Below are 27,304 nucleotides of genomic sequence, written 5' to 3'. Positions count from 1 at the left end.
ATTTCTGCCATCAATTTTTCTTAAAAAATACAAATATGTAGCATGAACCTAAGCAACTTATCTCAAAAGAAATAAAATCTATATCAAATACATAAATCAGTTGTTTGACAGTAATTTTAATGTACAAAAATCACGTTATTTACACATATACAAAATTCTACATACATACATATCAACAATTTCTTTTTAAAATAATAAAACTTATGGAATAAGAATTTAAAAATGTCCTAACCCATTTATAAACTAAATAGAACATCTACAGCACATACTATATAAGGAAAATCACGAGTCCAACAACAGTTGCAGCAAGCATGTGCCAACTGGCACGGCTTGACTCTTCCCGCTAACTTCACTCACTATTATTAATTAATGAAGTTGTGAGTGAAGTTAACACGAGGCGTGAAACCGCACCTGTTAGCATTTAAAATTTGCTCCAGCTAGATGGTTAATTATTTAAGGTTCTTTACCCAAAGGGTGCCAACTGTCCGTCTATCTGTCCATCCGTCAGTTAGTCTCTCAGCGGGCTGTATCTGATGAACCGTAATAGGTAGTTTAAATTTTCACACGAGTGTGTATTTCTATTACGCTATATCAACAAATAACAACCAATATGGCAAATTACAAAATTGCCGCAATGCAAATTCAAAAACAAAAGTGCATAGTGTTATATTATTTTGGACGGTGCGGTGGTACGGTACGATTCGATGATGGTAACACATCGTGTGTACCTAAGTCCGACTCGCACTTAACCAGTTTTTAAATCGATTTCATCTGGACCTGTTTCATTTATAGGCCATCCGTTTGCAATATGTCTCGTTTAGTCTGTAGTGTAGTGTAGTTTCTTAGCAAAACATAATACTCAGACTAAACTATTCTACAAATGACGGATAATACGAAGACATTCAAAAAAATTATTGCTCAATAATAACTTAATTTAATTATGGATCTAAGTGGATTTATAACTTAGCTTATTTTAAGATTTCATAAATTTAAAAGATTCTTTGGTAATTGGTAGGTATAACGTAAAGGATACCCATACTATTCTCAGAACAGTTAATATATTTATAAGGATGCCTAGCTTTAATGTAAACGTACCTACTCCGTAAAAATTTGGATACACTACTTGATAACGAATATATCAGCATGATAAAAAAATGATACTGAAATTAGTGACGATCACAATAAATCGATATTATTGCCCGTAAATCTTCTTGGAATTTACGTGAAGTTGGCTAATTTCTGCGCAAATTACTTTTAGGTGTGAAAGGGGAGCTGTGCGGGGGTCCACTGGGTCTGCGCCATAGAATTAGAAACTATACTAAAAGAATTACACAATTTAATAGAAACTGTTACTAGTTATATAGCAATACTATTCCCCCTAATGGCTTTTGGCTGTTGTTAGAATGAGATACGGCTAGAACCCTAACTTGTGTCAATTACGTTTGAAAATAACTGTTTTATCTCTTTTAAGTTTATTAACTCCATGGACTATGCACAACGTCATTCCAGAGCCGTACAAACAGTTTAAAAAAACTACGTCATTTACTCACACAGACCGCGAAGACTGTCAGTGAAATGCAAACGATTTGTAACTATGTATATTCACTCAATTGCCAAAAACATTTACGGGCACTATTATGGTCGACATGGTGCCAAGGTGAATATGGTATGCGACAGGTCAAGATGGCAAGAAGGTATGAGGCGGGAGACGCCTCGCACACCCGCACGTCACCCACGCTCGCCTGCATCAGGTTAGCGAGAGGGATGTACGGGTGGTTCCCTCCCCGATTGCCATTTCAACCTGTCGCGTACTATACCTACATAAAAAAAAAAAATTCATTTTATTTCATTTATACCTACATAGCCACATCAGAACAGAAATAATACAAAATGAATAAACAGCCGAGACTAGGCTATGCTTATTCATTATTTGAGCTATTTTAGTATCACTTTCGTTTCACGTTCGGTACGTTCGCATCTTAATAATTTTTTACAATAACAACAAATCAGTTTGAACATTTTCATAAAGCAATATCATCGGTTAAAATAAATATAATGCCAGCGTGTGTGGCCACGGCTAGTTTTTTGTGGTGTTTCTGCGAAGGGTAGAAAGCCATAGACGGCACATCACTGAGGGGAAACCTCTCCGGATATTGCTCCCTAGGTTTATATACCTGTTTGGCAGATTCCTGTAAAGTTTCAAAAGCGTGAACAGTAGTAAAAACAAATAGAGGTATAGTACGCGACAGGTTGAAATTGCAATCGGGGAGGGAACGCCCCGCACACCCGCACAGCCCCCGCGCTAACCATATGCGGGCGAGCGCGAGTGACGTGCGAGTGTGCGGGGCGTCCCCCCGCCTCACGCCCCGATTGCCATCTCGACCTGTCGCGGACTATAACTGTTTGCCGCGAATATTAATCAAATCAGTGACTTTTATCAAACGTCAAAACGCTCGCTTAGAAAGGGAGCTTATATTGAAATCCATAGTGAAAAACATTACCTTATCGAGGTCCTTCATAAGCTTGAAGTCTAACGCGTACAATTTCACAGCATCGTAGTATGTAAGAGGTTCCAACTTCACTTGAAGTTCGTCGTTCTTCTGTTTTGGTCGCTTTCTACTCAGTGGCCTCATTTGAAAAACTGCGATTGGCTGCAAATATAATTTTATTATTAATCAATACTATCTTTATATCTATATGGTTTATATTAACCCAAACTAATTTATTACTGCCAAAGAGATACTTCATACAGCCGTTCAACATAAGAAACAAGTTTAATCCGCTAACAGACAAATGTGTATAATACAACGCCCTGCCCACCCTTCCACTACTAATCATGCAGAAAAAGCGAGCTACCAAGCAAGCAATACAAACCACCACCACACACACACATTATTGCCAGTACACATTATAAATTAGAGTTGTTAGTACCTATCAGGTTGAGTTCGTGTTTATTCGGGCTGATCTCAAAACTACTTCAAGGATTGTCATACGGTTTTCACCAACCAGTTGATTTTTGACGACTGATTGATTGAAAACTGGTTTTTTAAGTAACAACAAGGCTAACCCTGCTCCACATACCATCTCCTGACGCTCCACACACCATCCCCTGACGCTCCACACACGCCCAACACATGCTCCACACACGCCCACACATGCTCCACACACGCCCAACACACACTCCACACACGCTTCACACTGAGCGTGTGTAACGCCTACTTCTATTCAATGTTATACGGCCGAGCTCACTTGGTCACGTGACCCGAGAAGGGGCAAGGAAAGAGGAAGAAATATAGGAGTTTACGGGATGGAAAGAGAGGTTTGCAAGCTGAATATCACTTTATTGCGTCGTAGGAAAGGCTTGATGCAGGTTTTACGAAATTGACCTACTGGATAGATGCATTTGACGATTCAAAAGTACTTGAACAAGTTTCTTAGAATATAAATATTTCTATTCTATTCTAAACCATTCTTACAAGAGTCGCTATTTATTTAAACGTCTTTACAGAGTGAGCCTTTCAGTAAGATACTATTAAATATTGTGGTTATATGGACCTCTTTGTTGAAATCGGTGTAGGCGGGATGTGTGGTGAGGATTTTTAGAACGGGCGGCGCGAAGGTGGCCATATGTCCGCAGTATAGACAGCCGCAGCACCTCTGTACCGCCCCCGTGCGCCGACCCTGCTGCCAGAAGTCCAACTCGTTTACTGCTTGGTTCACTGAAACAACAGATTTTAATTTGGTCTGTTTCCAAACAATTGTTTATTTTGCAGAAAATTTTTACATTAAAGTGTATGTTCGGAGAGTGTTCTAAGGAATTGTCTGATCTAGTGTCCCTCACGCCATTTTACTATCGGACCATGAGGCATCGTAAAGGTTTGTAATTTTACGTAGTCGAAATTCCATGGACTCGTACGAAGCAGTTCGATTCGCGTTATCGTTTTAATACGCACTGCTAGAATAATAAATGTCCTTCCGGAACCCGTTTTTCTTGCCAAGAATAAGCACCTTCTAGGCAGGTACGCTCCTTCTAGGCTGAATTATCACCTAATATCTCGTGTGATTGCGGTCAAATGCATATATCTTTTGGTTTAAAAAATTAAACAGAATTTAGCAGATATAAAAGTATTTACAACAAAGTATAAAATGTCAAGAAGACTTCAAATCACAGTATTACAATAAACAAGATTAGCAAAATTACATATCAAATCATAGAAAATTAAATCAGACCAATAACAAGAATTAAATTACCAAAAAACAAAGTTACAAATCACAGTATTTACAAATAGTGTCGATCAGAACAGCTTTCTTTCAGTTTTTTAATCCTCCTGTAAGATTTAATTTCGTGTAATGATACAGTTTTGTTCGCCAGCTCCCCAACGTTCTCGCTATCACACTTACCAATAAGTTCGTTTCCCGACACCATCAGAGCGGGCCAGTGCGGCGCAAACGCAGAGCAAGTAGACGGCAAGTGTTTGTGTATCCGCGCGAAGCCGCACTGCTGCGCCGTCTCGCTGCCGGTCGGCGACACGCTGCTCATCAACCCGGCGCCCACTCTACCGGGGAACGTCTTAACATCTGCGAAACGTATCGCCTTAATTATTTTTTTATTTTTTAATCCGATATAAGTTAGCCATTTACTGCGCGATCTCACCTGATGTTAAGTGTTAATGCAATTTAATATTATGGAAGCGGGCTAACTTGGAAAGGGTAACTATGGTTATATCGTTACACTAAAGGTGCCTACTGCCTACACTACAGATTTAATCGATTCAAACACACGGCATTTATCTAAGTATATAAAAGGAAAAGTTGACTGACTGACTGATTTGATCTATCAACGCACAGCTCAAACTACTGGGTGGATCGGGCTGATATTTGGCATGCAGATAGCTATTATGACGTAGGCATCCGCTAAAAAAGGATTTTTGAAAATTCAACCCCTAAGGAGGTAAAATAGGGGTTTGAAATTTGTGTAGTCCACGCGGACGAAGTCGCGAGCATACGCTAGTTCAATATAAACATTGTACACAATTGTTGATGGTCGATTCTTGAATTTGTAAGATAATGATGTGATGTAATGGATTGGATGGATTTTATCGATTGCTACCCGCATCGCAAGTTCACGATAGATAATCCAACATCACTAAAGTTATACTTGATTTATCGATCGACAAAGACGATCCTTAGTGTCGATCGACAAAAAATACCATTTCGGCGTCTATTGCTAGATTTTGTTTGTTGACGCGAGTTACTAGAGGGTACCATTTCACAACGACTTCCGTCAACGGGTCGTCTCAACAACTTTCACAAGTTTAATCGCCACGCGACGTTGATCCAACAGACCTCGACAGGAGAGTAGATCGATTTTTCGTATTTAGAAAGAACAATGATGTATGACGATTGATCGCTTTGCACGAAGGCTCAATCAATATTCGGGCACGTCTGGTCAAACGGGTGCGGTATCTGACTGCTCCAAATTAATGGTGATACTCTCTTTTTAATCGACTTCAAAAAAAGGAGGAGGTTCTCAATTTGACTGTATGTTTTTAATAAATAGTACCGATTCTACATAAATTAGACATCCTAAAGTAATCTAAGTTCTGACCTGTTATACAAGAACTATGGGGACGCTCGTCTAGAAAAGGATAGAATATGTTGACCGCGCCTTCACTCTCCATCAGCAGAGGGGAATCGCATTCCAAATTGTACAATGCAACTGTACCACTGGAGTACCCCACCATCACTGTTCCGTGGCCGTTTTGCTAAAATTGAAAATACTATAATATTATAACCTTAACCAACTGTGAACATCATAAAAGAGGACAATGATACAAGAGTTAAAAGGTATATCACCATGATTATAGTTTTTTTTATGTTCACTTCTTATGTTTATTTTAATAAAATATAACTAAGGCACTTGTCCCACCGCCGACGAGGAAACTACTATTCCTCTTCCTCTATTCCTCTCTTATTTACTGTTGTATTTTTATGTATATATATATATATATATACCTACCTACCCTAAGGTTGCCTGGAAGAGATCGCTATTTTAGCGATAAGGCCGCCTATTGTACATGCTATCTTTGTTATATGTCTATTGTTTTGGTTTTGGTGTACAATAAAGCATATTTTACTTTTACTTTACTTTACTTACTTATAGACACTATTTTCTCGCTCAAGAAACGTACAATCGATGTATGATTATAAGTAAGATAATAATAAAAATGCTATAAGAGATAAATGTACCAATAGTTGATCGCTGACTGTGCACTATCGGCGAGAATTGTTTCTCTACTAGTTAGTCACAGAGACAAGAGCTATCAAAGAAAAAATCGCTCAATATCTCTTAGCGTCGGCTCTCTTGTAGGTCATAATACTAGCGCAGTTAGCACAGAGACTCGGCTATCCATCCAAGTTACCGGCGTGAGTAATCGCTCGTCACAGTCGCACACTCACTTATACCCACAGAGAAAATTAAACCTCAAGAGTACGCATATACAAGGTTTTGCATGAAAACAAAATCGTTAAATGTTGGCGGAGGACAGGGAAGAATGCTTTGTTGTGATTGGTGGACTCAAAAGTCACGTAATCAAGACAATGTGCGAAATGTGGGTACCGAACGGGCGTGGGCCGACTTTTATGCTAAGCAACTGCCTAAGCTTGGCGATCGCGGGTGTCCAGCTATTAGGAGTCTATAGGTGGTGGTCTGTGCTTATACCTTACAGACAAAACTATACACTCGTTTCTCGCTATCAGTCTACTCATTTCTAGTTTTATTTTTTTAGATGAATTTGTTTCTCACTAATCGTCGGCGGTGGAACAAGTGCCTTAACAGGGGATCTATATGTTTTGCTAAGTACTTATAAGTCCCGCAAATTGCTATTGCGCTGGAACCAGGTCTCGTTAACATCGAAATGACGTCATTTTGACGAAATAAAAATATACCATCAGCTCGAAACTTCAGTCTAGCGCTGACGTCACTAAAATGGCGGCCGCGCTTTAGCAATTTGCGGGACATATACAAGAAGTTTCTTAAAGAAGTGTTACTTACCGGAGACCAGCTAATTGAAGTGGCTTGACATGAATCTCGCTTTCCTCTAGATAATCTAAGTTCTGCAACGGGAGTTAGCTTATATACAATTTTGTCACTGAAAAAAAGAGTATTTAATTAATAATAACAAATTCTGATAATCAACGGTGTTGATTACATAGCCCGAGTTCAATTGAGAGTTGCAGCCAAGAGCTTAAAATACTTAGTTCCTTATCTGACCGACCGATATTTCTATCTACCTTTGGTTAGTTTTGAGCGCGGAACTCGGCTGGTCGATCGCGAAAAATCTGTATCAATTATTATTGATACAAACTCAATTGTTATGAATAGATTGGCTGAATTTATGATATTCATCCTACGACAACGGATTTCGGCCAATAACAAACGAGTGCTAGCCAATCAGAGGTGATTGCGATCGTTACTTCGTAGGAATCAAACTGCGGCGGTACGCCACACGCCATCAGTTCTTTAGTACTCTCTGCTTGTGGGATACCAGAGTTCTAAACGGCAAAATAATTAATCGTTATTAAAAATAAAGCTACTTACTTAAATTTGACTATTGAAGGATAAGGTACAGAGAAAATATAAGCGGAGCCATTTGAGCACGCTACGGCCAAAAGACCAAGTCTCAGGAACGTATATGAAGTAGATTTCAACTCATTATCTTCCTCTAAAGGAAAAACATCTCTTACTCCTGAAGGACACCAATCGATTGCCCAAACTGTACCATAATCGTGCGCTATTCCTAGGGCAAACTCCGGGTATGTACTGAAAAAGAAAGTGATAGTTCTTATTAGAAAACCTGGCAAGGATAAAAATCCTATACACACTGGCAACACCCGACTCTACGTAAAGTAATAGACGACTATTACTTTACGTGTACGTTTTGCATGTTAGAACCAGTTTTATGCATTTGACGATTCAAAAGTATTTGTAAATGTTCAATTGAATAAAAAATATTTTGATTTGATTTGACTTACCTCGACAGATCTCCGAAGTCCCATATTTGTATGAGTCCCGAGTACTCGTAAGTCTTGTCGCAGTCGAGCCGCGGTGCATCGACGTCGTTATGGCAGACCACCGCCAAAAAGTGCCCTAACGCATCGCTGCTGTCGTCCAAGTGAGGAGGGGCCCACGAGATGGCTTGGATACACCCACCAACAAATATTGAGAACCCTATATGAAAATATGTTTTTTTAATACCTAAGGCTACATTTTAACTTGCAAGGCTACTAAACTGTGAACAAGGAGTTTCAGACCCAGAACAGAGGGCGCAACGCAACTGCAACAAGACACGTTTTACACTAGCCATACACAATCAAATTTACCGGTCAAGTTTGCAGCGCCGTCCAGTAAACTTGACGGTGTATAGTTATTGACTGGAAACTTCACGGTATACTTGATCGTGCATACCTAGCGTTAGTTAGACACTAGTCTAAAATCGTGATCCAAAAACGGCCCAATCATTCTATGATAAAACTGTCTCAGAATAGGTTTGTTGTTCATTTGTTTTGCAAAAGCGTGCAAAGAATTGGGTTCATTGCAGCTTATCAGTGATGTATTACACTTACAAACGCATCTCTCAAACTAGTTGTGACATGTATGGTTTCAGATAAGCTGCATTCCAAATTTCAGCCCGATCCGTCCAGTAGATTGAGCTATGCGTTGATAGATCAGTCAGTCAGTCAGCTTTTTTTTTATATATTTAGATATGAATATGAATTTCAGACTATGTTTGTCTAATCTTTTTCCCGTCTTTCTTCTCTTAAAGTCGAAAGAAAAGTAATCATTATCGAAAGCAGTGATAAGAGAAACTAACCTAAAATTAGTACTTGATTATCCTTTCTTTAAATGCTTACCGTTTTGTTTTTTAGCTTGGAACAGGTTATACGTAACAGGATCAGATCTACCGATTATCACGTTGCAGGATTCCTTGAGAGTTGGCCAATATGTTGCTATTTGGTCGTCCGCGATTAATTCTATGTCGCAAGTTCTCCAATGTGGATATAGTGTTTCACTTGTTAGGAATGCGTTGCGACTGAAAACACATTGTGGTATTATGATTTAAGCAAATATTCTGGGCATTGTTTAGAGATAAACTGAACACTATGAACAATGCCCAGACTCTTTGCTCATATGGCCGGGTAATATTACGATAATTAGCATAAATATTATGGCTAATTCTGTTTTACTAAATATCTAAACTATCCTCTTCCGCAGGGAGTATTATAAATAACTTTCGTAAACCTATCATTTATATTTAGTTTAGAAATTCCGTGCAAAATAATCAAAAACAGCATAGACAGGGTTTCATTTTTAAATAAAATTAATATTTGATTATTTAAAACTTACTAGTCGTCCATGCTTTGTTTTAAATATGATTTTGCACATTTTACAGCAAATGGGATCCTTGGTACTTTTGTTGCTGCACCTGAAAATTAAATATAGCAAAATTTATGAATAACTAAATAATGCCCGTGACTTCGTACGACCGTGTAAATTTAAGTTTTTAAAAATCCTGTGGGCACTCGCTTATTTTCCGGGACATAACGTAGCCCATGTCCGGAATCCATGCTATATCTGTAGTCTGTACGTCAAAATCTGTTAAAACGGATCGGCTGTGAAAAGGTAACATACAGACACACATTCGCATTTATAATACTATTATGTATTATTATGGATAGTATGGATTAGCTTGGATGAGGTTAGTTTGGATGAAACATACTTAAGTCACCATGCCCCTTCTTTCTCCTGCGTTCTGGGGAAGCCTCTTCATCGGACAAGTTGGAGTCAACTGCGCTGTCCGGAGACTCGTCAGCCGACTCAACTAGCGCGGAGTCCTCAGAGTCACTATAGTCCTTATAATCCACTTTAGTACAAGTATGCTCGTCTAACTCCGCCCTGTCGTCTGCACCGTAGCCACAATTGGAGCAGTTGTGTGCGAACTATTGACAAATTTTATTTTATTATTTTAAACTGTGTAGACATTGGGGTCTCAAGATGCTGGAATGGGAACCGCGCAACAGAAATCACAGAATTGGCAATTGGCAGACCAGGTCAATAGACGACATCAAACAAGTAGCAGGGAGCCGCTGGATTCGCAAGACAGTTACATTGTAGCTGTAGCGTATTCGAGCACCTGGTTTAGTTAAACTTTTAATCCTAACACTTTATGACAAGTTTATGCCTGAGTAGACAGATATACAAGATTTATCCTAAATAAGTACATACAGTGCGACAAGGCTATCTTGGCGCGTGGCGATATGATGTTTTAAATTGCTAAAGTAATAGGATCGTGAAAAAATTGTTTTTCCCACACTATTATAAGTAAACCCAAATTAAAATTTTACAGAGTTCCGCGTTCCACGTTAACAGTAACCAAAGCACGCGCATTGCTTGAGATAACGATAAGATGAAGCCAATGCAAACTTACCTTTTCAGATTTCTCGATGAATTGTCGTGCCCTGAAATGGTAAACATTTTAATATTTAATACATACTCAAAACTCTTCCAAAAGCACCACGAGGATTGGCCAGTGGGGAGTAAAATAATTATACCATGTTAAGGTCAGCTGACGATTTTACCACAAAAAAAATTACAAACATTAAACGCTAGTTTATATTAAACCTGATAGAGTTCCCAGAGTAACAGTAACAGGGCTACGAAGCTGAAGTGTTAATGAGCAGGGACATAGTTTGAAAAACCGATAGACGTTGGGGTCCTAAGGTGCTAGAATGGTGACCTCCCACCGGTAAGTGCGGCGTTGGCAGACTCCACTTATACTTTGACGTACGATATTTAACACCTTTATTACCTGTTATCTCCCAAAGCCACCATGATCCAAACAAACGTTACTCCCAGTGTTGGGGACAACACGCAGAGAAACTTTCAGCTTTTATAAAATAACGAAGGTCTGGCACGCGCTGGCTCTTAGTCCATAAGGATTACATTACATTATGTTCATAATAATTGCACATACCTACCTAGAATATTAGACTAAGTATTAACGACAGAGGAATGTGCAGTGCTCAGACAAGCCACCAAGCGCTTAAGAGCACGAAGAAACCAATATTGTAAGTGTTTTTTCTTTTTGTGTGGAAAAAAATAAAAAAATAAAATGGATTAATTACACGAGCACGGATTAAATTTGTTCTTGTACAATGTGCAGTCTTATGCTTCGTATTCATATTGGACAATTTGTTTTTCTCGCTCCACAACTTATTATAAGGGAGTCTGACTTACTTTTCAGCAGCACGTCTTCGCCCAGAGTGTTGCCCAGTTTGGGGGGAATCTATAGATTCATTGACCTCCTGTGTATCTTCTGTTTCACGATTCATTAACTTTCTCCTCTTCGATAATTCCTGTTCTCTATGCATTATAGCGTGCTGACTTTTGTAAAAGCACAGATATTTACTGTTACATAGTTCGCAAAACACTTTAAATTGATCGATTTCCTGAAAATGTTAACGAAATGTTACCAAATAACTTTGTCAGTACTCGTAATCGCTCTTCTACCAGTTATTAAAACTTCAAAACATTAAAAATGTTGTGACTATCACACTATAACGATGCATTATTATAGCGCAATCTGCCACAAACAATGCGCAATTTTGTTACTATAAGCCTTTTGCGCAACAGTTTGAGATGGCAATCGGGGCATGAGAAGGGGAGACGACCTGCACACCCGTACGTCACCCGCACTCGCCCGCACCGGGTTAGCACGAGACTGTGCGGGTGTGCAAGGCGTTACCTCCTCGATTGCCATTTCGACCTGTCGCGTATGTTGATGGTATACTATGTCAAAAGAATTCGCGTAAGTGCTAACAACCGTAAAGTTTCAACTGAATCGCATGAACGATGCGCAAACTCATCGGCAACGAACAAACAAACATTATTTTATAAACGTACAAGAAGATGATTATTTTTATAGTAATAATAGTACATACTTCCTCCGTTTTCCCACATTGTATGATATGCACGTAGAAGCCCATGGGCGACGCTCTTTTCATACCACATATCTTACATTTGAAACTGCCATTCTGTTTTTGGTACGCCTTTAACAGTTTTTCGACTGCACTAACGCTTTTAACATCCTGTAAATATTAAAATCATTGGAATCTCTCAATTCAAACATCATTATTAAATCACTCAAATCATGTTACCGTAATCACGTAGTCAGAAAATATTACAAATCAAATCTAACTTTTGTTTGTTCGAACAACAATCGAACTTCAGTAAGAGATTGTGGCGGTCGCCACATACATATACTAGATGACGCTACTCGCACTCATACAGAAGGATCCTACAGCAACCACACAAGTTAAACATTTAATGATACTAGATGGCGCCACAGGTATTTCACTCACTATGGAGCCTGAATCACGCTTACAAACTGTAACCTCAGAAGCCTATATTATATACCATTTTTATGATACAACGGTCGGTCCAGCTGGGCCCCGAGCATGACACGCGCTAGGAGGAAGATCTTATTATTGTTACAGTCGAGTACACATCACGCTGCTCCCGTACAAGAGAATCGGCAGCTTCGGTTTCCTCGGCCACCTTGTTGTATGAAATGGTACATTCTACACTAGTGTCGACATCAACAAAATTGTGTCGACTATCATTACCGTCATGTATACCAAGCGTTAGACTGCATCGTCACTAACCATCATTTGGCAGTCAAGCGTTTCTTAGCTCTTTTCTGCATAAATTAATACTTACAACAGGATAACCGCCTACAACCCACGCGATATTATAGTGCATTTTCATCGCGTGGTTGTTCCACTCCTTTGGATCCACTACTTCGGAGCAAACAGCACATACAAACGAATCTGAAATTTTTTTATGAGCATAAGATCTTTTTGGTCAGTCATGTAAAAATGTCCAAACGCAGGCTTACTCAACATAGTTCATATGTAAAGCTGCCTTTAGCTTTAATGTTTTTCAAGTTACCATGCAAGCTCACTATAAATAACTTATCTCTAATGAAACACTTCCTATAGTATAACATATTTACTTGAGTTTCGTTGGTTTTTACTCTCTCAACGAAAACTATTAAATAAAGAAAATTGTCGGTCACTTTAAATTCCTTACAGAGTTTACGCTGATGAGATGGTAATCGGAGAGGGAACGCCCCGCACACCCGCACAGCCTCCGCGCTAACCCGGTGTGGCCGAGCGTGGGTGACGTGCAGGTATGCGGGGCGTCCCCCCACCTCATACTCAGATTGCCATCTCGACCTGTTGTAGACTATACCTTTACTAGGAATTCCATCCCCTAAGACAGAGGGATCAAGTAACTTAGATTCACAAGACTCTAAGTGGGTCAAATAAGCCTTCACATATTTCCTGTTCAAGCCACATTTGTGACATATCAATCCATTGAATTTTTTGCTCACAAAGTATAAATACTCCTGAACTTCTTGCTCATTTTCCAAGTCCTGAAAAAGAAATAAAAATTAAGATTGCTGAGCGTTCGGACGTCCGAGAGAGATCTCGCAAGCTGCGTCCCAAACTGGGGAAAATAAAGTTGCTTCGAAAACAGGTCGGCAATCGCAGGTCCAGCGTACTTATTAGTAGAGACAATCCCTAGCAATTAATATTGAGTAAAACCTATATGTAACATACCAAAGCTGGTTTCCCTTCTTTCCAAGCCAAATAGGCGTGACATATATGTACGTGATTGAACCATTGCTTTGCTTCAACGTCCATATGGCACACTCCACATTTCGTCTTTTCATCGTTGCTCAAATCCAGAATAAGTGTGTCAATAGTGCTGGCTTCCTTGGTACCGTCGGAACCCAGTATGATGTTTGGAGTCTCCTGGACATTGATATAAATAAAAGGGTTTATACTATACAGTCTTACTCATACTTTATACACTACTTATACAGGTGTATAAACACAGTGAATCAATGTCATCAACCCATGGCCGGGTCAATACCGAGTACAGGTCTCTTCTCAGAATGAGAAGGATTGGATATAGTCCACCATGCTGGTCAAGTGCAGATTGGCAGACTTCGCATACCTTTTAACATAGTTTTTTTTAAGAATATTAACAATGTTAGTCATGACTAATATTACCCTTTCCCCTCCACAACTAATCGTAAAGCTAGGAGTAGCTATGACAATAGTGCAACAGATAGGGTTTGAACCGCCGACCTTTCGTATTTCAGTTTCTCTAATGAGAAACACAGATTTCCCATGTGCATTCGCATCAGAGAATGCACATATATGTATAAATACACTGGTTTGTGATTTTTTTCTATGATAGTGCGGAACCCTCCGTGTGCGAGTCCGCCTCGTACTTCACCGTTTTTTTTGGGTCAAAAGGAAAAAAGGCACGCTAAATGCTTACGGTTTCGCTCTCGCAAATGTCTATGTGTTTTAAATAACTTTTAACATATCGACGCGTTAATCCACACTTCTTGCAAGTTAATCCATCGTTTTGCTTTGTTATGTAAAATAAGTGATCGTATACTTGTTGTTTATCGTTCATATCCTACAAAAAAATTATACATTTAGGTACATAGATGCATGAGATACACGATTGAAATTTTTGTTAATACCAAATTAACAAAAATTTTAGTTTAAAAACTGCTCGAAAAACCCGAAAAATATAAATCTGGAGGATTTTAATATAATATTTGACCACCCAGTACAGTTGCATTGATAAAAATTTCTCTACCCAAATAATCATCAAAAAAAGTTGCAAACTTACTATTTCAGGCTGTCCCTCTTGCCAAGCTAAATAATCGTGTTCTTTGAATATATGTTCCATCCATTGAGCATTTGAAAGTTCTAGCTTACAAACGCCGCATTTAACATGAACATTTTCGATTTCCACTTTTTTAACAATTTCTGTGTCTGATTTCCTAGTTTTGTCTTTACCAATTTTATTGATTTTTTCCTTTTTGATATTTTCTACATTTACTTCTTCGGTATTTTCTATGTCATCTTCATAGTTTCTTTCCTTTCTTACCCTTCTACCTCTGGTATTTTCTGAATCTATTTTTTCAGATTTAATGGAAATTGGTGTTGTAACTTGATCCAGTTCTTGGTCATTTGACTGTTCCTAAAATTGCAACATAAAAATTTCACTGTATGGGCGTAAAAAGTAGTTACGTTAACGTAGTATAAAAAGTATCCGAGTATATAGCATCTTTCCGTAAGTTTTAAGCGGTAAAAAGCGGAATAATACATACCGTGATTGGACAGTTCTTGATATGCTTTAAATAAGATTTTGCGAATTTGCGTTTTAGGCCACATATTTTACAAACTAATTCGCCGACTTCTTTTATTATATTATTCAGATAATGACGAATGTCTTCCTCGTCTTCACAATCCTAAAAAACAAAAGCAAACACGTTTAACGATAGTTTTAATAACACTTAAAAAAATCTTTTGCATAAACCAAATGATTTTATTACTCTATCTCCAACCACAATCCTTGGATAAAGTTATATGAACTTACCAAATGCGGTTCACCGTCTTTCCAAGCAATGTAATTATGTTCTTGGGTTATATGTTTCATCCACAAACTGTCACGAATAACGGCTTTACACACTCCACAAGTTACATTTTTGTCCCTTGTTTCAACTACAAGCACTTCAGCAACTTGCTTTTGTCTATTTTCTATTTCTAATACAGGCACGACTGCTTGTTTTTGCTCAGTTTTTCCTTGTAATGTAAGTACTTCAGGTACTATTTTTTGACCTCCATGTACCTGTTTTTGTCTTGTTTCAACATGTAGTACAGGCTTTGCAGCTTCCTGGTTTTCTCCAATTCCTACTAGTTGCACTACAGCTTGTTGATGTTGACCAGTTTCTACTAGTTGTAACACAGGCACTTTGACTTCTTGGTTTTGTTCAGTTCCACCTAGTTGTAATACAGGCACTTCAGCTTCTTGATTTAGACATGTTTCTAATACTTGTAATATAGGCATTTGGGTATTTTGTTGTTCTTCTGTTACTACAAGAAATACTTCAACTTCTTGGTCTTGTTTAGTTTCTGTTTGCCAAAAACCTTTTCTAATTGGTTGTTTTTCTACATTTTCTAATTGTAAGGGTTCTTCCACATTTTTCTTTATTTCTGTTTTCTGTAGTTTTCGTGGTTCAGTAATCTGTTTTTTTTCATATTCAATATCCAATGCAGGTTTTTCAATTTTTTCTTTCTCCAATACTTCATGACCTAGAGGCACTTCTATGACAATTTCGGGAGTTTCAGTGATATCAGCTGCTTTGTCGCCATTCTGAAAATGAAAATGAAAAATATTTATTTAACAAAACAGTTTTGTCAAATTTAAACATTTAATAACAAATATCGATAAAATTATATCCCTTACCTTTCTTACCTAGGTACTTTTGCAGAAAAATTACGTAAATATATTCTTATGGAGAAAAATTATGTTTCATTAATAGTACAGTCACCACAATTAATAACTCTACTTACTATTTCTTGGCCTGCCCTCCATGCTACGAGACAATTGTCTTTAGATATATGATTGTTCCATTCATATTTTGATACTTTACTACTACACACTCCACACTTGATAGCTGTAGTTGCTTTTTTTGCGCTGTGTTTTTCGCTCTCTGAATCACTTTCTGATGTTTTATCTACACGTTTCCTTTTCTGTAATTTTAAAAGGTTTAATGTTTAAATCAGACCTTGAAAACTATTTGTGTGTGCACTTACCACACATACACAATACACTTACATAATATAACATTACAGGAATATGTTAGAAGTTACTTATTTTAGTCATTACTAATTAATGACTTAAACAAGTAACTCCTAAAATGAAATAAAATTAAAAATACTTACACCCTTGTTTAACGGAGTGTCAATATTATCAATGTTCTCATTTTTATTAACAGAATCTTCTGCGTCATTCAAATTTGGTAACTTTTGAGGGTTATATTCATGATTTTCTTTTTTACTTATATTTCTATCATAATTCCAACAGATATTCATCTCCGAATTCTTAGGTGTCCTATATTGACTTTCTTCATCTATGTCTTCTGACTCAAAAATGCTTAATATGTTTCCTTTTATCTCATCTATTGAATTACTTTCCTCATATATGCTTAACAAAGTCTCAACTGAACACTGAACTTCTTTTCGCTCCCAAAAATGAATATGTCCATAATTGTTATCCAAATCATAATTGAAAAAATTACCAAAATCGTCACATATACAGAAAGTATTCAATTCTTTGGTTTCGGAATATAGGTTTATATCGTTAATTTTATAATCTATTTCGCTATCTACATTATAATCTGAATAGGATATAAGAGGATTACTTGTAGTATTAAGTAATTTTGGATTTTTACGCCTAGAGTAGTTTTTTATATTTCTATTGAGGTGAATGCTCTTTATATCTCCACCAGGTTTTTCAACACCTTGAATACATAATTTAGAATTGCTTGAACTTTGTGTAGTTTTTATATTTTTGATAATGCTGTTCTGTTTTTGTTGATTTAAATAGAAAGCAATTTCTTCTACCTTACCTATGGATGACTTTAACTCTGAGGACCTGTTATCGATATTATCAATCAATTGTTGAGACATGCAGGGAGCATTTTCAGCACAGTTACTATCTGATGCAATATATTTTTTGCCCTTATCCAAATTTTTATTTTCGTGCAATATTCTTTTAGCTTCATGTATTACTTCATAAGAATCATAACAATTATTTTCTTCATACAAATTTTTACACATGGCATTACTTGGTTTATTTTGAATATCGGTTTGGTACCCTGAAGTAGTAGGTAAATAAAGATCACCATTTATTTTCTTAGCAATAGTCTGTATATTTGGATTGTGTTGTAAATTGATATTTTCCCCACATTTTTCTTCAACTATCGGCTCTTGCGATTTCAATTTGTCCTCCAAACTTGAACCTAATGTGACATTTTCATCATGCAACCTACAATTATTTGAATTATTGTCTAGTTCTCTTTTCCCTATTCTAATAACTTTATCGTTAACATTAGTGATCTCAGGAGTGTAGCATTGATTAAGTTTGTTACCAAATTCTTCAAGAGAACATTTGGCACTAGAATCATGTTTTTCTGAATTAATTTTTTGCTCGCATTGTGTCTTTCTTGTCATATCTAGATGAGTTTTTGATCGATCTTCAACAGTATTTGATGATGAAGATTTATTCCTTTTTGAAGATTTATTACTCATTGAAATTGTTGCATCTAAAGTTGGTGATGGTGTTGATGTTAAGGTATTTTTCTGGGCTGATCTATACTTTTTTTCAACTTCCAATATCTCTTTCTCTGTTCTATTGTTAGATTCCATTTGGATAGCCCTTGGATGCTCGTTTTTTTCTTCTAAACCTTTTGCTGAAGCTTTTACAGGCTCTATTATATTTCCTATATCTTTATAAGTAGACTTTACATTTGATTGTATTTCATCCCCACAAATGTCTTTTTTACAATCATTTATTGGTGTATTAATACATGCTAAACAGTCTGCTTTTAGCTCATCCTTATTATTAAAATGCTTGTTTTGTTTATCAGTCTTAATGGTCTCAGAGGTTTTTGCAATAATTTCTTCAATACATATTTCAGAGTTGTTACTTTCAGTATCTAAGCTAATGTTTGATTTCAACGAGCTAAATGTTGGGCTAAGAAATACAGATGCTTTCATCAAACTAGCTGTTTCTAAAATAGATGTTTCTTTGTCATCATTGGGAATATATTTGTTATCTGTATTCAATTCAGATGCTTCTATTCTTAGAAATTCGTTTGAATGACTGCAGGCACCTGTAGGTATTCAATGAAAAGTTCAATTCAAAATTGTTATGAGTGGCCTTAAGAACTATTTTTTTTTCTATTATATTCAGATATAAAATTCAGATAAGCCCTGAAATCTCGCCTGATTGTAAGTGATGATACAGTTTACGATGGAAGCAAGCTATTCTCGAAACTGCCTTACCCCTAATGATTTTATGCAACACTGTACTGGAATTTTAAGTTGCTTGGCAATACTGCTTTGCCATTAGGGTGGTAACTAACACAGCTGAAGCATTTCGGCAGACCAGACATAATAAAGAAATTATAACTCAATAGCTCAACAAAGGGAAAGGCGCGGACTGGAATCCGAAAGGTCGGCAGTTCAAACCCCCACCCGTTGCACTATTGTCGTATCTACTTGTAGCACAAGCTTTACGCTTAGTTTGAGGCGAAACGGGAATATTATTCTTTAAAAAAAAACCCCAGCTAGGAATCGAACCCGGTATCTCCCGATTATATGACCATAGCGCTCATCACTGCGCCTGGGACGTCGTCAAAAGTTACCAAAATTAAATTTCCGATAAAATAATTGACGGTTTACGGACGATTTAACGGATTGACGTGATTTTTTTGCATGGGTATAGATAAAGACCTGGAGAGTGACATAGGCTACTTTTATCCCAGAAAATCAAAGTTCCCACGGAATTTTTAAAAAACCTAATTCCACGCGGACGAAGTCGCGGGCACCAGCTAGTTGATTTAAAATCACTATCACATTCAAACTTACACAATGTGTAGTGGTCTGTGAATATAAAATGTACATGTGCCTACAGCAAATGTAAATTTGTAGTAGGTAGGTAGCTAGGTAGGTAGTAATAGGTAGGCAGGTAGATAGTAGGTATATACTATGTAATCAGATTTTACTTATAGGTTGAATCTTGCCCCACACAAAATAACACCAAAAATGCAGAATGCCAAAGGACTTAACGTAGAAATGCCATATCATTTAACACCAAGGTACGAGATATGCCAAATCACTATAGTTAAAGATCAAAAATTAAACTATAAACTAATTAATGTAATGATAGTTTTAAATTGTACTTATAATAAAATAAAATAAAAATCTTAATATATAAAAGGAAAAGGAGACTGACTGAATGACTGATCTATCAACGCACAGCTCAAACTACTAGATGGATCGAGCTGAAAATTTTGCATGCAGATAGCTATTATGACGTAGGCATCCGCTAAGAGAGGATTTTTGAAAATTCAACCCCTAAGAGGGTATAAAATTATAAATATATATATAGGGGGGTATAAATAGGAGTATGAAATTTATGTAGTCCATGCAGACGAAATCGCGAGCATAAGCTAGTTTAACTATAAATTTATATTAAGAGTTTTTAAAAATCCCCTTAAATTTGTTTTAATTGTGGAAAATTTAAGAGCCCCTTAAAGTTTTAGATGCTCTTAAAATTTAAGAGACCATTAAAATTTAAGAAGTCCTAATTTGTATTTAAGAACACCTTACTTTAAATGTGAAATTTCGCTTTGGGCATTCTGCATTTCTGGTGTTTTGTATTAAGTAATGTTTCATCATGCCAAAAAAGAAATACACATTTGACTTAATTTTTAAAATCCTGAAATATAACACAACCTTACCTGCATTTTTTTCTATCAAGCTGAGCTGGGGTGACTGAATATTTTCCAAATTAATGCCTAATTTTTGCAAAAGATCTGGTGGTAAAACAAGAACATCACTTTTTTGATCCTCAACATGTTTATTTTTTGTTGTAATTTTTTTATTATGTGAACCACTTTTTCTTTTTTTTGACTTTTCAGTGCTCATTTTTTCAAATTTATCTTTCAATGAAATCTCACTATCACACTTTCAACTGAAAAAATAAAAATAAAAAACCATCACAACCTAGGATTGAACCTAGAACACTCAAATAAATGCTATGCAATAAAAACAGACCTTCGGTCAGCTGAGCTAACCTCCAAGAGTATATGATCTTGAAATTTTTAATAGCATTTATAAATTAAAAAAGAAAATGTAAAAAAAATAGGTAGATATAGGTACACACCTAGTTAATTTCTTAAACTGAAAAAAATATAGGTATATATTATGCAAGACAAATGATACAAAATGTACCTACCATAAAAATAAATTACGTAAATTGTAAAACCACACTATAAAACAATACAAAATAACATAATATTTACAAACGATATAGACTTTTAAAAAAACCAAACTAAACAAAATCTTAGAATCGAACCAAGCAACGCCTCGGAACTACCGTAACATGTGCTTATGCCTGAGCTAAAATGTACCAAAATGTAATAACGTAAATTCAAAAGGGTTTGGACTCAGTAGTTAGAAAAAAAATCCTGCAAATGTTTTACTAGTAATTAAATACAAATTAATTATTGTAAAATTAATTTGCAATGAAAGTATCTAATACGTACCTTCTACGTGTGCTGTTTTCCTAAAACTCACAGTTTCAATCATTTGGGCATCAACAAGCACAAATAAAATTATTAAACAAACGACACAAAAACAAAAAAAAAGCTTTTGAGTAGTTTTTTTTACTGATTAGTATTTAATAAAATATTAAAATACAAGATCGCAACTCATAAGACAAAATTAGGTTATAAAGATAAATCATATCATAAAGACGACCAAAGACATTTAGAGTTGGACATTGACAATGACATTTCAGATAGACAGTGCTGTATCTATGATCAAAGAGTTATTATGTTATTAGACCAATTTTTCCCCCGAAGGGAAGAAAATTGATATTTCGGGTCTTGCCGTAGGCCTGACCCATTGGAGATTACCTCTCCTATTTACAGTCACGAAGTTGGTGTGTGTACCCTATACCTATCCCGTTCCCTCCTTAGCTAGCTACGGTATAACTGTCTCTCTTATACGCGCTGCGACCGGCGGCTAGTTGCGGGTCCCGCGCTCGCCGCGTTCCGTCGTATTTCTTCAGTACCTATCGGCCGGCAAGTAATTGCCTGGGTCAGGCCTACGGCAAGACCCGAAATATCAATGTTCTTCCCTTCGGGGGAAAAATTGGTCTATTTCGGTTCTGTGCCTTCGGCCTGACCCATTGAGTTGTGTCTTCAATCTGCCGGCGGCGTGTTAGTTACACGAAGCAGCGTACTGTGACAGGCATTCTATGGGATAGCGATACCTACCTTGGGCTAGGTATAGGAAATGACCAGATTAATACCATAAAAAAAAACTGTAGAAGAGAACATTAACTTTATTTTTTTATATATTTTTAAAAGGGTAAAGCTTAGTTATCTATTCTTGTATAAGCAGTTCTTTCCATTATACTTATTCTAATTCCGACAAACTAATGCTATATCTATTTAAATTGCCCCTCAGTCTTAGGTATCCACCACAGGATACGACTAGAAGGCTTTTATGGCACATTTTTTTTTTTTTTTTTTTTTTTAATATATAAATTGAAATATTTAAATAACAATGAACGTAGAGACAATCTAATAGATTTTTATGAATTCAATATTCTAATCTAGTCCGGAACTAGTTAATTCCTAAGATTCCGAATTATACTGGCACGAAGGAGTCCGTGATGTTCTTGTCCCTACTATTCTCATTTATTGGTGATTCGTCAAGTTCTTTGTAGTAATGCTTAAAGAAGTTATTTGAGCCTTTCCAATTCCCTTTCCTCAACACTTCATCTAATGGCAGCCGGTTATTGAATCTAAAAGTGGCAACTGCGGAACGGGTACTGCCTGCCCCTGCTTCAATTCCTGCTGATCTTAAGGCTGTCCGCACCCATCCGGCTATTACTGAACGAGAGGCTGGGCCCGTTTTCCCTCGTGTCGTGACGAACAAAAATAGAATCGTTTGACTATTGGTGTGTCTTCTTTGATGTGATATTTCTATGTATTGTTTTAACCAGTATATGACGTCCCATAACTGTAGCTCATTTTTCAATAATTTCCATCCAGACTGTATGTATTTAGGCTTGTCCGTCTTCGCTCCATACTGTGGCCAGAAGATAACTTCGTTCTCTGATTGTATTAAAAAGTCGGGGTCTATTCTGAGGAGAGTCAGGTCATGCACTCTCCTTCCAGATGATAAAAGCAGCAGTAATGCTAGGTGCCTAGAGATTTGAAATAGACTTCTTGGGTCCGGAGGGTTGCGGTTTATCCAACTTAACAATTTATTGATATCCCAGATTTTTGCCCGAAGGATCCGAGGGTTTGTGTTTGATATTCCCTTCAGGATATGTTTTATTAAAGGGTTGTTGGAGACTTTATCTGCGTTTAATGGGTTTGAGAATGTTGCGATGGTTGATTTGTGCAAGTAGATGGTCCCATATGACAATTTCTTCTTATAGTATAGAAAACAAAGATATTGTGCTACTTCTGTGGGGTTCGGATTATTTATTGAGATCTTCCTTTCCTTAGCCCAATGGCACCAGCTCTTCCATGCTGCTGAGTAAGTGCTTAGGGATGACTTACGCCATGACGTTTCCAGAATTTGTTTCTCCTCGATTGACCAATTTTTCACCAAATCGGCCCACCCCGTACTTTCCATGCTTCCAAGTACAAATCTTGTGTCTTGGGTGGTGCTCGATTGGTTTGGAGGTCTATGAGGTGATTGTCTAGATTCTGTATTGTAAACGGTTTGTCTAGGGCTCTCTTCTTGAGGACAGGTCGCCAGAAGACACTTTCCCACCTGGGGACTATTAAGATGAAGGTCCCTTGACATTGATTTAGGTGTTGTAAAATCCTTGGAATTAATGGTGGTGGAGGAAATATCCATCCCAGTTTGTATTCCCACCTCTTTGTGAAGGCATTCACGAATTCTGCCTGCTTGCATGGGTATCGTGTGACAAATTTGGAAAAATGGAAAAAACTGTATTTTAAAGTATGATAAGATAATATATTTAGATAAAAGCAATCCTAGCCAAAATTATCGAAAAAATTATAATAAAAGAAATTTATCGGCTTCTCCAGAAATAATAAAAAATAACAATGAGCAAAAATCTTCAAAGAAAAGTAAATATAACATTAAAAACTACACTATACAACTTTCACAGCCGTCCACATCCCTTCAAAATTAGCAGTCCAAATATCAGGGATAAAAATAATAATCAATATTGGCTCCTCTGAGAGGAGAGATCCTCTGCCTCCCAATCCGGTTGGTCACCGTGGGAGGGCTAGACCAAAACCCACCAGTTTCAATTAAGAATAAAGAAAAATTTATAACAATAAAGTTAAAAGGTTTATAACAATATAGTCAATAAACTAGTGGAGGCCTTTACGCCTTAGAGGCGGACTGAAAAATAACAATTGACTTATATTTTAAAAAAGTAACTTAAGTTTATATTGCAAAATGTTAAATTAATATAGTATTTAATCAAGAAGTTGTCAAAAAGAAATATTGTACCAAACATAGAATCTACACTAAAATTTTTATTATAATCATACAAATATTTGTGTTATACCTACCTACTTACTTTACTTACTGAAATAAATGCACAAATCTTTTTAAAATATCTGTGAAAATATAAAAATAAATTAGATAAGTAATAATTTTTTATATAGTAGGCTTAAATGTAATGGGTAGGTATCTATTGTGTTAGAAATAAGTAAATAAATTTTTTTAATGTTGAAAATGTAAATTATTCTATAACCGCATAATTTAAGTTGTCTTCTAAAAACGTTAATACCTATGTCGTCCTAGATTCAAATATTATTTAATGTTCCTATATAAAATAGAATAATTTACGTCATCTAAATACATTGTTACAAGTTCAACTTATCTCATTGATTACAAAAGTTCTCTAATGTTTTGATGTACCTTCTTAGGTAACAATGAGGTAAAACGTCTATAAATCGTGTATTCTTTATCTTGATTAGTTGTAAAATCACTGAAAGTTTAAAAATAAGGAAATAAGCATAGAACATAAATTTTGTTTCAACTAAGTAAAGTATGAAAAGTGTGAGTACCTAGCTACTAGAAAAATTTGATTCTGTGTATACCTACATATTTATATTTTTTCAGTTAATAAAAGGCTTATTTATTTATTTATTTATTTTACGTTCCTCCAGGCTAGTTTGTAGTCGGCTAGTTGTCCCGCTCGGAAACTTTTGTCGTCAAAGGTACCGCCTTCTGTCCCTCCCACTTCTTTCCTTGAAGCTGTGGCGTTTTTGATCCTTTGACGACTGGTGGGATCGCTGTTTAAATTCTGGTTGTTTAAATTGCTGTTTGAATTTCTTGGATACTTGGAATGTTTTCTTTAAGTGGTTTAAGTCTCTAGGTTGTTTCTGTTTGTTATCCTTTTCCACATTATTCGAAAATGTTCGGCGAGGAGGTGGAGCGATTTTAGAAATACCGTGGTTTTTTATTGCGTCCTGTAGTTTTTCTTCATCCCATAGGTGGGTGTTTGAAGGTGGGATTTCGCTGAGGACTGAACGATAGTAGTTGTTCTTTGGTTCGTACAATTTCCGACGGGATTCAATGATTTCCGCTCGTTTTCCGCAGGTATATTGGAGTAGGTCGTCGGAAATTGTACGAAGATCACTGTCTGAGGCTAATATCTTCATTAAGTTTCCTGTTGCTTCAGGGTGCTGTTGGGCCACTTTTTTTAGCGCTTCCTGGAGCCTTAGGCGTTGTATGAGGAGGCCGTGTGTGATTGTGCCAAATGCCGAGTCACATTTTCCCAGTAGGTCTTTCAGTTGGCTAGGGTTGGAATGTTGGTAAAGGGGTGCATTTACTCGCAGGCAGTGAAACACCGGCGATGCCTGTAGTTTCTTTTGAGATTCTGCGTAGCGAATTTTATTCCAGGTTGCTTCTCCGAGTCTTTGACATTTTAGACCTTGTTGCTCAAGGGTGGGATCGGCTCTGGGAATGGCTGGCTCACTCTCTTTTGTTTCGGGTGAAAAAATGTCCCAATCATTATTAGCATCTTTATCAGAGGCATGAGGAGGTAGATTCATCTCTGGGCTAGGGGCCCGCCAGTTTGAATTTTCAGACCGATTTTCGTTATCCTTGTTATTCATTATAGAAAAAACATTTTCTATCATGTTCTCCAGTCGGTCCAGTCTTGACTCGACTGGGTTCCGTTCCGGTGACCGTGACGGTGATGATGAATAACACCTGCGCTTAGGAGAGTTTTCATCTGGTGATGATGAGTAAGAGCGGTTTCTCCTTGGCCTTGATTGGGTAGAGCTTCCTTCCGAAGAAGGTGATAATCGTCTGGTGGGCCCCCGTTTTATGGATCTAGTTAGAGTGGGTTTTGTCCTGTTGTCTGAAATGGATCTGGAGTAACTTCGTATTCTATTTTGGTGGGACTCCACGTCCGTTGTGAGAACTTCTGAGATTTGTTCTCTTGAGTAGACCGACGCTCTTATTGGTTCGACTGCCCTATTAAATATTTCTGCTTGTGCTGATGAGCCCCGCAGTTTGGCTGTTACGTGGTTTGGGTTAGTCGTTAGGGCTCTGCAGATGTCCCAGTCTAAAAGTTTGAGCTTCATCTTTTTGTACGATTTTTCTCCGATAGTCTTTGTTTTCGGGTAGAAAGCCTTCACCAGTTCCACTGATGGGATAGCGTAGCGAATTTTATTTAAGATCTTATGATCAGTTTTTCTGCCCAAAAGTCCTTCTTTGGACCAGTCTATGACTCTCCAGTCTCTCCAGCCCAGGGGCAGGCTTTTTTCTATGATTGTTTTGACTCTAGCAAATAATTCTTCATCTTCTTCCTCACAAGTTCTCTCGAACAGTTCTCCTAGAGTGACGAAATCCTGGGAGGTCGCCATCTGTCGAATTAAGAGAAAGGGGAGTCAAATTTGGTTACTTTGCCATGATATTTGCCGTACCCAGTGGCTATGTTTGGTTAGTGTCAGTTCGGGCCAAATTTCGGGGCCGATCGGGCCGGACCCCGTGCCCGGTCTGCCCAAATTTTGCGCCCGGTCGGGCCAAATTCTTGGTCCGGTCGGCCGAAATTTGTGGTCCGGTCGGGCCATATTCAGCGCCCGGTCAGCCCCACTTTCGGGGCCGGTCGGGCTAGGCCCCGTGCCCGGTCGGCCCAAATTTCGCGCCCGGTCGGACCAATTCCGTGGCCCGGTCGGACCAAAGTCGCGGCCCGACCGGGCCGTATTCAGCGCTCGATCGGGCCAGCTCCGGTGCCCGACTGGGGTTTGACATTAACCGTCTGGGCTTGACCCGAAACCGGAGTCAAAGGCGCCTGATTGAAGGTTAAAGAGCTTCGGCTTAGCCTAAATAACTTACCTCTGGCTTTGAGCCGAGACGTATAAGTTATAAGGCTTTTCTACGCTAGTGAATCTCTGAAAAGAATTGTTAAATAACTTACCTTAGTTTCTACGGATGAATTCAATGAACGTTACACAACGTTTTTTGGAAAATTTTAGATTTAACTATATAGTTTATGCACACACACCGATCGCTCATGTAAATAAAAGCGTAGGTACTGAAGAAATACGACGGAACGCGGCGA

General features: G+C 37.5%; 2 protein-coding genes across 5 annotated transcripts; both read right to left on the bottom strand.

Annotated features, from left to right (window-relative positions):
- Positions 1–1,996: 1,996 nt before the first annotated feature.
- Positions 1,997–21,459, bottom strand: LOC117982159 (uncharacterized). Of its 4 annotated transcripts, XM_069503388.1 has the most exons (26): positions 21,270–21,459; positions 20,888–20,904; positions 20,463–20,695; positions 16,879–18,830; positions 16,507–16,686; positions 15,530–16,306; positions 15,261–15,401; positions 14,777–15,130; positions 14,414–14,557; positions 13,684–13,878; positions 13,313–13,496; positions 12,779–12,888; positions 12,001–12,147; positions 11,297–11,508; positions 10,488–10,518; positions 9,780–9,999; positions 9,407–9,485; positions 8,914–9,092; positions 8,035–8,230; positions 7,601–7,822; positions 7,055–7,151; positions 5,609–5,765; positions 4,402–4,578; positions 3,556–3,719; positions 2,502–2,651; positions 1,997–2,189 (listed from the first exon to the last, which is right to left on the bottom strand). In XM_069503388.1, the coding sequence occupies exons 3-26, from the start codon at positions 20,647–20,649 to the stop codon at positions 2,022–2,024; spliced, it is 6,423 nt and encodes a 2,140-aa protein (XP_069359489.1). In that variant the 5' UTR covers positions 20,650–20,695; positions 20,888–20,904; positions 21,270–21,459; the 3' UTR covers positions 1,997–2,021. The 4 variants fall into 4 exon arrangements, with proteins under 4 accessions (XP_069359489.1, XP_069359441.1, XP_069359579.1 ...); XM_069503340.1 differs by lacking the exon at positions 20,888–20,904; XM_069503478.1 differs by lacking the exons at positions 20,888–20,904; positions 21,270–21,459 and adding an exon at positions 20,960–21,087.
- A 3,478-nt stretch (positions 21,460–24,937) lies between these two features.
- Positions 24,938–27,256, bottom strand: LOC138403296 (uncharacterized). The gene is made up of 2 exons (XM_069503296.1): positions 27,161–27,256; positions 24,938–26,606 (listed from the first exon to the last, which is right to left on the bottom strand). Exon 2 carries the CDS (start codon positions 26,604–26,606, stop codon positions 24,945–24,947), a length of 1,662 nt encoding a protein of 553 aa, XP_069359397.1. The 5' UTR covers positions 27,161–27,256; the 3' UTR covers positions 24,938–24,944.
- Positions 27,257–27,304: the final 48 nt, after the last annotated feature.

Source organism: Maniola hyperantus, chromosome 1, assembly GCF_902806685.2.
Source record: "Maniola hyperantus chromosome 1, iAphHyp1.2, whole genome shotgun sequence".
NCBI lineage: Eukaryota > Metazoa > Arthropoda > Insecta > Lepidoptera > Nymphalidae > Maniola > Maniola hyperantus.
Note: the sequence above shows the minus strand (reverse complement) of the source record. Positions and strands in the feature narration are given on the sequence as shown.

Coding starts and splice junctions, on each gene's coding strand:
- LOC117982159 (XM_069503388.1), bottom strand. CDS start 20,649: ATGAGCACTGAAAAGTCAAAAAAAAGAAAAAGTGGTTCACATAATAAA. Junction 13,497..13,683: donor AAGAAGGGAAACCAGCTTTG/GTATGTTACATA, acceptor TTTCTTTTTCAG/GACTTGGAAAATGAGCAAGA. Junction 12,148..12,778: donor TTGTAGGCGGTTATCCTGTT/GTAAGTATTAAT, acceptor TAATATTTACAG/GATGTTAAAAGCGTTAGTGC.
- LOC138403296 (XM_069503296.1), bottom strand. CDS start 26,606: ATGGCGACCTCCCAGGATTTCGTCACTCTAGGAGAACTGTTCGAGAGA.